We start from the raw sequence: 11580 nt of genomic DNA on the forward strand, positions 1-11580 counted from the left end.
TTGAAATGCCAGATGAACTTGCCTTTCCTCCTGCCTGTTGCTGACAGTTAAAACTGTCAGACTGGATTAAGGGTTTGTAGTGCCCTTTTGTTAAAGGGAAGTACTGTTTGATCTTTATTGTCTTTTATGGACATTAAACTGTTCTGTAATTTTCTACAGTATTGGAGAAGCAGAGGTTAAAATAGTGCGGCTTCATCTTACGGTTTATCATACATGGTAGCACAGAAATGTGTGAGACTGACATGCTGGAATTTAAAAATGTCAGTGGTGCTTGTTTTATCACTGTTACTGAGTAATTTGTTTTTTTCATATTTTGTGATGCTTTTTGTTAGAGATGTGTTTCCATATATCTGGGCATTCTTGTACTTACAAACATCTGTGCCCTTCATAGCTGCCAGCAATAATAGCAGGAGTTGAGTTCTGTGGGCTTGATTGCATTGACGCTGGGAGAGGGAGTAGTTGTCTTCTGTACTGAGCAAATATTGCCTTGTTTCTTGTTTAACAGACAAAATCCAGGGCACAGACCTTCATATGGAAAGTGCAATTCTATATGGAAAACTAGAAGAGCATGAGAAGGCTTTGCATATCCTTGTCCATGAGTTAAAGGACTTCCATGCTGCTGAGGAATACTGTATGTGGAACTCTGAGAACAGAGGCATGCAGTACAGACAGAGGCTCTTCCATATGCTGCTGTCAGTGTATCTAAGTCCAGGCACTTCGGATTGTGCGCTAGTCATGGCTGCTGTGGATCTCTTGAATAACCACGCAGCTGAATTTGATGCAGCTCTAGTCTTGCAGATGGTGCCTGATAGCTGGTCAGTGCAGCTTCTCTCCCCGTTCCTGTCTGGAGCAGTGAGGCAAAGCATTCATACAAAAAGAATGACTCAGACTGCACTTGGGCTAGCACAAGCTGAAAATTTAATCTACAAATACGAGAAGGTAGGTTGTTGGTTGGTTTTTGAGTCTGGTTTTTTTGTTTGTTTGTTTTTGTTTTTTAAACAGAGGCACTTTGAAGCTTTGCAATTAAGTCCTTTGATGTCTAATAATCAGAAGAAGTTTGAAGAACTAGGACAAAGTTGTCTTCATGTCCTTGGCAATTTTACTTGCTCTATTTATTAGGGTTTTGCCATGACTACTAGACTCAAACTTAATTTTATGCTTTCTCTGGGAAACAAAAAGCAAGGGGGGGGGGGTGCTTGAAATAGGAACAATTTTGGTGAACTTCTGGGCTGAATGAAAGTGAATCTGGGATTTACAGATTAACAAAGTTATTGCAGAAACTTTACAAAATGTGAGTTAGCATTTTTTCACTAGGATTGAGACCTGTCAGAATTTGCAAAAAAGTTTACCCCTCACTTAGTGTTGAAGCTTCTTGGTAGCTTTTGTTAGAGGTAAATTCAGTTGTGAAGCTTTCTTCTATTCCTAGCTAGAACTCTGTTGCTTAAAGCTCCTGGCATACCCTTGAATCCATTTAGTTTTAACAATGGTATATCCAGCAGAATCTCTGAGGAATAAAAATCCATCAGTGCTGTTTGCTGTGGTGTTGTCCTGTGACCTTGTTTAGCAAGCTGCATCAGGTTTTCAGTTGCATTAAATGTGTGAGTGCTTTATTTTATTAAACAAGTGGGGGAAAAAAAGGTGTGGAGCGGGGAAGCAGTACCTAAGACGAAGCATGAAGATGAACGAGTATGAATATGGAAATTGAATTCAAGTTAAATTGTTCAAGCTGTCTTTTCTTCTACCTCTATTATTGACCAGGTTTGTCCATTTGGTACAGCTGAAATTATATGCCTTGTAATTTCCATTCCTTTCTTGCTGGATTCATGTTTGGATGTTTTTTCCTTCTCTTTAGGTTAAACAAAAAGGAACCCCAATTCTTCTTTCAGACAAAAAGATCTGTCAGGTGTGCCAAAATCCTTTCTGTGAGCCTGTATTTATAAGATACCCAAATGGAGGTTTGGTCCACACACACTGTGCTGCGAATAGACATCTGAATTCAAACATGACTCAACACTCTTCCAGCTCCGGCAATCAGACTTGAAATATGTTCTGGTCCCACAGGTTCACATGACTTTATATATACCCCATTGAAAGTGGGCTGGAAAAAAGAACGAAGTGCAGCTACTTTAGGTATAAATCAAGATGAACGGCTAGTCCTTGGGTTAATGGGAAGACTTCCAAGTAAATATGAAATATTGCCACTTATCTTTTTTGATTTCTAATGAATGTAGATAGAAAAGAAAATTCACTACCAGAAACTGAGAGGTGCAAATACAGGCTCTTCTGTACATAGTAAGAAACAGTTAGAAAACAGGCCTTTTCTTCACAGTAAGGATGAATGTTACAGAGACAAGGCAAACAGTTATTTTAAGAAATGTCACTTTGCACTGATTGTGGTGTTGATAAATTTGTAGAGGTGGAGATGGCATCCATTGGAGTTGGAATTCTTGGAACATTACATAACAAGACTGGCATCATGCAGCTTACTATCAAGACAAAAATGTGTGTTGGTTATGTTTGCTGCAGCATGTTCTCTTTTGGGCTGGATTCACTTCCCCAGGATCATGTTATGGACTTGATTTTTGCTCTACAAATTGTTGATGCACTTTTTAGTACTTCTACCTGCCCCCCACCCCGCCAACATATAGAATCTAAGTATAAGCACTGGTCTGTTGGGTTTCTGCTCCTACAGTTAACTGTAATAAACTGAGTGGAAACTGATCGCCTCAGTTACACAGTTGTACTTGGAAGAAAAAAAACAAAGTCAGATTGTCTGGTCAGACTGTAGTCATTTTTATATGGGGGAAGAGACTTTAATATCGATTTATTTATTAATATGCAAATATACTGTACATACAGTTGAATAAATTGATCTTCTATCATTCTAGAGTTTCTTTGGAGGATAAAGAGGTAGCTGATACATAAGTGTGCAGGTTATGTGCTAAATGTTTGCTATAACATAACCTGGGCAGATTGGAACACCACAAAGTTTTAGTATATGTGAATGGCTGTGCAATCAAAATCACAGAAAGAAGGTATAATTGGGAAGAAATCTGCAAAGGTGCGCTACAGGGGTACTGAATTTGTTATATTCTACAAAACACTCTGTAAACTAATGTTTTTCAAACAGCACAAACCCTTCACTTAACTGCTCTGATAATTATTCACATTGCTATTTAACCATTTTAAAGCTGTCAGTTTAAAAGAAGCAGCTTCCCACAAAGAGGTTCAAAAATGACAACTTTAAATAGAAGTTAACTATTTCAAAGTCAAAGCAATTCTTTGAATTTTGTAAAGCTCTTAATAAATACCAAGCTTACTGACCTGCATGCAGTTGAGTTAGTACAGCTGCTCACTGTTCCAACATTCCAAATCAGAGTTAAGACTTTCAGCAGAATGGCATATCTGCATGGTATCTTCTAGATGCAGTCTAGAGAGATCTCCTGTTACGGAAAGTCTGGCTTATGAAAGAGCCTTGTGAGCATAGTGGTGTCTCCAGGAATGGTCAACCAGACTACATCCAGGGGGGAAAAAAAACCATCCAAAAAACCCATCCATTTGTTTGTCTTTGAATCTTTCTCTTTCCCGAGTTTGAAATTAGAAAAGTATAGCTGTTGTGATGGGTTTTAAAAAACAACTAACATCCAAGTAAGGAACTTTGTAGCGCTTTCTAAGATGTGAGCCACGTTTGGTAGAAGGCACCTTCAAAAAAGGCAAAAGTGGCGATTTCTGACTTAATTTTGGCATGAGTGATTCTCCTGTGGCACTGGTATGAGCACATTCTTCTGTATCTTGTATTCATTGTCTTCAGACATTGTGTACACAACTGGCAATGAATACATAGACAAATTTATAGTCTCCTGTCCTCAAAATACTTGCTGATAGAGGAAGTGATTTTACAAAGATCTGATAAGCCTTTTCTGTACAGCAGCATGCAATTCATAAGAAATACTTTCTTTTGGTGTAAGCGTCCTCAGTATGCTCTTTGTTCCTACGTAATAAGGAGGTAATAAAACAAAGACCACTCTCCATTATTAAGACTAATTCTAGCAACTAGGTAGTGATTAACTTAGTCTTGTCAACTAGTGTTGCAATGGAATAGAGGTCATATTGTTCCAGACCACAAGAAAAGTTCTTAGTTGTTACTGCATGAAAAGGTCTATCTGTAAAAGATTAAATAATTCTTTACTAATATTTGATATTTTTTTCAGATTTTTACCTTGGCTAAAATGCAGCAGTAATAACAATTGTACATACAGAACAAATACAGAAATTGGAATAATGCAAGTTAGCATATTTGCAGTCATAGATGACAAAAAGGGTGATGAATATTTTAAGTTGGAGGATCTAATTTTTTGAGCCCCCCAGAAGTGTGTACTGGGAAAATACTGACATTTGATTCATGCGTTTTTACCTGTTTCTTTGTTAAATTTTATACTAGAACTCATTTGGATGAATTCGTAGGGAAGTTCCATGGTAACAAAAAGAAAAAGCAAAAAAAAAACCTAATGTGAGACTGAGGTGTAGAGCAAGAGCTCAGCAGGGAGGTGGCAGGTGGGGGATGCTTTTGCAGTGTGCATACAGCATTTGAGCAGTTGGGATAATACTTGACCAGAGGAGATGACAGCCTGCATCAGTGGCGCGTGCGTGGTATCCTGTACTTCATCACCAGGAAATTTATGAAAGGTCTGCATTCAAATTCCCTTAGGCAGGACAACTGCAGCACCCCCTGGGTAAGAGAACTGCGCACTGGAGAACCTGAGTTCCTTCCTCTTATTTTGGCACTGTCAGTTTGCTAATTCTTGTTTTACGTACCTGAAGTCCCAGGACAGCATTGTTGCTGTGGTAAGTTCTTCTGGTATGGCTGCAGCAGCAAGGAGGGAATTAATGTTAATCTGATTATTAATTGCTGACTGGATACAGGAAGGGAGAGGGGCAGGAAAGAGGAATATTTTTTTGACCATACTAGTAGTTCAGAAACTGAACAGGTTCTGGGAGTTTAAGCTTGATGCAATCTTTTTCTCTCCAGTTAGGGAATGTGGTTTCTTAGACCTGCCCTTGGAGAGAGGAGATTCTGTCAGAATAATTCTTTTATTCAACCCTGCTAAATTATTTGTTTGTCTCTTTTTATTTTTCCAGTGAGTCTTCTCCAACTTTGTATGTGTGAAAACCAAAACAGCAGTGCAGATTGTTGGGGTTTTTTAATGTGAGAGTGTGACTGTGACTCAGGACATAATAAATGAGATTAGTTTCACACAAATACTTTTGCAGAGAGAGGCATATTTGCTTAACACGTATCTTCTAATTACAAAAATATTGCAACTCTGACTCCATTACAGTTGCTGATACATATAAAAAGCACCTGTTAAACCCTTTTCTGCTCTTTTATATCTCCACACTTCCTCACGTGAAGATTTCCTGTGACATATGTATGTCATCATATGCAGTTTTACCCCTCTCTAAGTCAAAAAGAAGAAAAATACTAATGAGAAAAAATTGCCCGGACTGGAACTCTGCTCAAAATAAGATTAACGACTGTACATTTATGAGAATGAATTCAGTTAGATCTTCATTTCTGTGATTTAAAAGGATAAGTTATCACACTGATAGCATTACAAAAACACTATTGTCAAAGCCTGGAGAAAACAAGCCCTTGGTTTTTGTTACACAGAGCACAGCGCAGTGCTTGCAGACTGACTTCTTCAGGCAGCCCGTACTGGGGTGGCTCAGGTGTGCGTGGGAGGCCAGGTTACAATGAGAGCTTCTCTCTCGGTTCCCATCTCCAAAACATTTCCAACCTTTGTTGCCTGATTAACGTCACTCTTATACCACTTAATTAACATGTATGTAAATCTTTCGAGTTCTAGGTGGACTCAAGTGCATCTGTTCAATAAAATGTCACTTTGTGAAATGTCACCACATGAAACCCCTGATAATGTCAGCTGCGGAAATGTGGTGATAACAGTGGAGTATGTGGTGTTTTCCAAGACCTTGATCACATGTTTGAACACAGAAGCATTATCCTCACTCTGCTGAATCTTTATAACGAGGTCTGTTTGTTGTAGGACTCCTATCCTGAATGGCATTAAAAAAAATACAGTTGTATCAAGAAATAACTTCTTTATTTTATTAGTCTTCCCAATTTGCTGCAGTCTCCATTCAGCACAGCTGTTTTATTAACATCCTACTGTTTATGATAGGCAGCAACTAATAACGTTTTCATTGTGAGCTCTCCTCCTATTGCCTATATTTACTAATTAATTTTTCTTTTGCTGTACAACACTTTAGGGCTTATGCCTTGTGAACACTGATAATTAATTATGCTGCTACTTTTAAAGGGAAAAGAAGTTAATGGCATTCTGTAATGTCTGATTGATTATAAAACTGGAGTTCCCCTGCAGTAAATCTGTTCAGATGGAAATCTGTACCGTTAATGCTTTCTGACTTAATGGTTATATTGGTGAACATATACAGCAGTATGTGGAATGTACAAATGTATAAATATGTTGATTTTTAATAAAAAAACCTTTTAATTATGTTTGTCGTTCATTCCTAGATATATAAACTGGGATGTGAATGGGCAAGTGAAGGAGAAAAAGTCTTCAGCAGTAAATAGAGGATTCATCTGGGTGACTGACAGAGCTGATCAGATGAAAAGACTGAAATAAGAAAGTGCAGTGTTAATGGAGATAAACAGGAGTTCTTAAACCAGTGAATTTTACTTTGGGGAAGAAGTTTTTGCTTTGTTTTTACCTCTTCCTTGATTGAATCATGTTTTTTACAGATTTGGGTCAAAGCAGCTACTGCCATTACAGATTTGGAAGATTGTGATCTGCCTCTGCAGCTAAAGCAATCCCTTTCCTGATGAAAGCTGGAAGTTACATGGCAGGTCTGGGCAGTGACAGGTGTGTGGACATCCTGGAGCAATGCGAACAGAAGTACTAAAACGTTTCAAGGAGAAGACCTGGAAGCGGGACCAGGCTTGAGCTGGGAGCGTAGGCTGGTAGTTGAGAGCAGTGAAAGTGGATGCTGTTTGCAGAGGCCTCAGGGACCATGTAGAAAGTGAGCTTAATCTGCAGCTTCTCCACTGGGGCACTCTAGTAAAACCAAAAATTTAGAGAAAAGATGCGAGTGTTACCAAGGTTGGATGGTGTTTATTTTTATTACTAGAGATCCCTAATTCAACCTTAGGAGGACAAAAGCAAAGTTACTGCCAGAGCCTAGCCCGTGTCCCCAGGAAAGGAGGATTGTTATATCCCTGCAATGTAAAAATAAGCGTGGGGCTTATATACTCTACAGCAGGGAGCCAGCGTTCCTCATCATCCTCCTTGCTCAGGAGTCATGGCCCTGGCTCGGAGCAAGCTGCAGGGCCACAGGGCTAGGTGTCCTCCTCTTCCCACTTCCAGCAGCAAAGGCCAGGGCTACCACAGTGGCACTATAGGACCCGCTGATGAGAAAACACCAGGAAAGGGAGGGCGGTAAGGAGGCTGCGATAAACCAAGGAAACCTGTTATCTCCAGGGGCAGGCAGCAAGGGAGGAATGCAAAGGACCAGTGCGGAAAAGGGAGGAATGTGTGTTTAGGACATGCAAGTGTGACCTAATTCAGCTGGTCTCCAGCCCCCCTCTACATGTCTTTGGATCTCTTCTCCCTGAATCTTCCCTGCTCATGATATAGGGGAAATGCTGTACATGACCAAAACGTACTGAGGATGCTGGCTAGAAAGCGCAGGCAAGCAGTTGCCTTTGGGTAATGAGATTTAATGTCTTTCGGCCCTGGAAAACCATCACTGGAAGGAATTCAAGGAGAATGTGGCAGCAATTGGGCAGGGGAGAAGTGGTCACTGCTAGGTTTATGTATTGGCATGGGCCTGTGCATCATGAAGGGGTGGTATGTCCTTTGCCTGCTACATCCCTCTATTATTTTTTTTCTCTCACACGTAGCTTGTGGATGTGATGCTTATCCTGGCAAACTTATGAAATGGGCAGACCTCACTGAAAGTGTAGTTTAATTTTAGTATGAACTAATCTGTCACCTCAGTATTTTACTGCTCTTGTGCTAAAAATAACTTGGTTCTTTGCATATGCTGTTTAATCATCAGGACTTGCTGCTTGTTTGAAGTTTGTGCAAACAATATTTTCACCTGTTGTTTTGTTGCTGCATTCTTTAGCTGAAAGTATGTTTATATAAAGAAATAATACTATAAAGGCTACTGAGCAGTAGGCATGTGCCATTCAGTCAGCCTGGGTTTAATTGTGAGTGTGGTTGTGACAGTATTGCACTGTTGTTTCATTTGATGTCTCAAAACCAAATAACAAATGGGAACGTGTTCATTTTCCAGTTTGGTTTGTGCATTAAAAACTCAGGGGGTGATCAGAAGGAAAGATGCAGAAGCGTTTGTGCAGTTTGGCTGGTTCTGCCCTGATTTTCAGCTACTTCTCTGAAACCGCTGCTTGGATGGCTGAGTGGCTCTCATCAGAAGCATAGGTTGTATTATTTTTCCTCGTTCAGGCACTTTGGGGAGAATCCTGGCTGTCTTATGCCTAAGCTCAGCCATTTAAAGCATCTTGGTGCTCTGATAGTAGACGACAGGGTAAGCCTTCATCCAGGCAGCACAGGCGCTAACAATGGTCCAGGGATCTACTGGATGCCAAAGGTTGTGTGCTGCGTAGCTGGGGAGCTGGTAGGGTAAAAATCCAACAAGCAAAGTGGGAACTATAGTGAAGAGCTCTTGAAGTTCTGGTCTACATTAACTTGGCAAGGTTTCTACAGCCCCATCAGGTCAAGTTTGTTCCTTTGGCTGAAGCAAAGGCAGTGGACATGGTGGGTGCTCAGAATGCTCTTCCAGAGGGTGTTTGGGATGCAAAGGTTGGAGTGCAGCATGATGCTGAAAGGAATGAAAAATTTGCAACAAGCACCACTTTGTTAGCTCAGCCAGCAGGAAATACACCCTGGAGAACCCTGGTTTACATTTCCCCAACCATCCATCCAGTCGGCGGAGGAAAGGCAATGCAGAAAGCATTAAAAGAGAAAGCAGCTGTGACTTTGGCACGGTGGGATTTCAGCTAGTGTTGCCTCTAGACAGTGTTTAGAAAATGGTCCACACTAATCATCCAGATGGCACTCCTTCCAAGACAAATAATCAATAGAGCATAGCTGAGTTTTGGCAGAAATGTGCCCCAGAGGTCCAGTTCACTGCAACAACCGTAGCTGCAAGACAACATAGGGTCAAAGAGGCCGAGGTTGCCAACAGAAAGCTGATGGCTGAACACACAGCAGGTTTTCAGTAGGTAACGAGGCTGATAATAATAGCACCTAAAAATCCAATAACAGTCATGAACAACATTACCGTTGCCTGTAATTGCCAATAACCCCCTGAAGATACTGCCTTGTCGACATGGTACTCGCACTGAGTGGGACCTGACCATCGCAAAATCTTAAAATCCTGGAAAAATTTAGGCTCGCTGTGTTCTCCAGAGGCAGTGTTGTCCAAGCCCAACTCAAAGCAGGTTTCAGCCTGTGTCAGGTTAGTTGTCTTATTTTAGACCAATGCTGACAAGCTTGAAACCAGATTGGGAAGGGTCCAGATATCTTCTTGTCAGCTCTTTGCCACAGGAATGTATTGCATAAGCATCCACAAGAGTCTGTGGTGCATAAATGGCTAAAAGGTGCATCTAACTTGAAGGAATTGTTTGGGTTTTTTTTCCAGATATTACAGGAGGACTGACTAAACAGGGAAATCTAGAAAATAACAAGCTACTGATAACAGCTTCATGAGTGTCTGCTTGGTACTTCTTTGACCTGGAGCAGTATATTCAAATAAAATGTGAGTTCTTTGTACCTGGTTGAAAGTCACAGGCTGCATGCAAAGACAGTTCAATCCCTTTAGTCCCTGTAACATACAAGGTTACTCTGCGGTGTCATGCCAGAAAGCTGCCAGAGTTTGACAAAAGTACGTTTTTTTCTACTTGAACCACAAGCAGTAGAAGATGAGCAGGGAGGAGCACAGGGTGGATTTCTGTCTGCTTTCTTAAAAAATGTTATGCACTGGGGATTTATATTTGTAAAGTGGAAAGAAGGGTTTTGTGTCTGTACTTGTTTGATCCATCTTTAGGTTTTAACTCATCATATTTCAAAGCATCTCTGTGGCCTATTGTGACATGCTGATTTGTCAAGCAGGTTTAGTGATCCTCCTTCAAAAGCTTCCTGAAAGCTCTTGTTCTGGATAGCAGCCACTCAGTACATGCCCCTTAGATACTCCAGTCAGTGTGCCAGGAGTATTTCTGACAGCAGTTGCTCATTCTGTAGTGCTGAATGGCCACAGAAACGCGATGGTCAAACCAAAAAACTACAAACTAAAGAAATCTCAATCCCGAGGACAGAGGAAGTCTTTTGTTAAGCTGCTATTAATTATTGATACTTTGATACTCTGCACTTCGGTTTCCCTGTTTGCCTGATATCAGGTCACTTACAAGTGTGTGCAATGTTTTGTACAAATCATCACTTGTGCTGGTAACTTTCCTCTGCAGAAGGAAAAAATGGAGAGACTTTCTTGACTGAAGCCATGCCATGCCAGGATTCAAAAGCAGCCAAAAAGAAGGTCTGCCAGAGCTTTTTTTCAAAGCGAATACCCTGAAAAGCACCAAAAGGGCTCTGAATGCAAAAGCTGAGGTTCAGGAAATCACGAGCTAGAACAATTTTAAAATAGAAGCAGCTCATGAGTTTGGTAGAGAGAAAGTTTCAAAAGTTTGCAAGCAAATCCCTCACCTTGCATCTTATTAGGTCAGGTTTTCACTTCAAGTTAGGCTTCAGAACAGACTCCAGTGGCTTCCTTAACTGCAAAGCCCCCTCCACCCAGCCCCCTCTTGCTCCACTGGGGTAAGCCCCGCTGCTCCTGCTCTCAGGCTGCCAGTCTGTGCTGTACCCACCTGCTCCCACTGTCCCTGGCCAGCTTGCTCGCTTGCTTCCTTGCTTGGCTGCACCTTGTTCTCCAGGTGTCTTCCCTGGCTGAATTGCTGCAGCACGGGGGTGGGGGTGGGGTGGGGGGTGTGGGGAATGGGACACGACAAACCAGAAATAAACAGAGGTTCCTTGTTGCAGCACTCTCCAAACTATCAAGCTGCAACAAGATCTTTTTACCATCTCATACCAGCATACTCTTCATACAGTCCCTCTGCTGCCTTCTCCTCATCTCACCTCATCCAGGGCCCTCTCTTTCTTCTCTTGCTTCTTCCCCAGCTGCCCTCCCTTCACTGGCTCCCAACCCCTTAACAGAGCCAGCCACAGCTGCACCTTATCTACATCGGCCAACCCCGCCCCTGAAGCCAGCCCACAGCTGTATATTATCAATGATAATTAACCCAGCTTCGTTCCTCTACAGTTCTTGACTTTATTAAACAATGTCACGTTAAATAAAGAGCAAAGCTGTGCTCTAACACAAGAATTCAAGGTCTCTTAGCTTGACAGCTTTTTGTGTTGAAACTTTTTCATACACCCACTATCTTAATGAAGTCTCTATGGTGAAATGTTGCCTTTAATGCTTTTACTAGGGAACAATGGCTATAAAGTCAACTTACTGTTT

General features: G+C 41.2%; 2 protein-coding genes across 4 annotated transcripts in view; one reads left to right on the plus strand and one right to left on the minus strand.

Moving 5' to 3' along the window:
- Positions 1-3694, plus strand: part of TGFBRAP1 (transforming growth factor beta receptor associated protein 1) — a 35743-nt gene extending 32049 nt beyond the window's left edge. For all 3 annotated transcript variants that reach the window (XM_037375979.1, XM_037375980.1, XM_037375982.1), the window contains exons 11-12: positions 506-939; positions 1853-3694. In XM_037375979.1, coding sequence (XP_037231876.1) covers positions 506-939; positions 1853-2041 — 623 coding nt within the window. In that variant the 3' untranslated portion in view covers positions 2042-3694. The remainder of the gene's footprint in view (positions 1-505; positions 940-1852) is intronic.
- GPR45 (G protein-coupled receptor 45) lies at positions 2422-11011 on the minus strand. Its single transcript, XM_037375983.1, is given in 3 exon segments — positions 2422-8905; positions 8908-9120; positions 9123-11011. Coding segments are annotated over 3 exon segments (627 nt in total). The 5' UTR covers positions 9346-11011; the 3' UTR covers positions 2422-8714.
- Positions 11012-11580: the final 569 nt, after the last annotated feature.

Source organism: Falco rusticolus, chromosome 2 (genome assembly GCF_015220075.1).
Source record: "Falco rusticolus isolate bFalRus1 chromosome 2, bFalRus1.pri, whole genome shotgun sequence".
Lineage (NCBI taxonomy): Eukaryota > Metazoa > Chordata > Aves > Falconiformes > Falconidae > Falco > Falco rusticolus.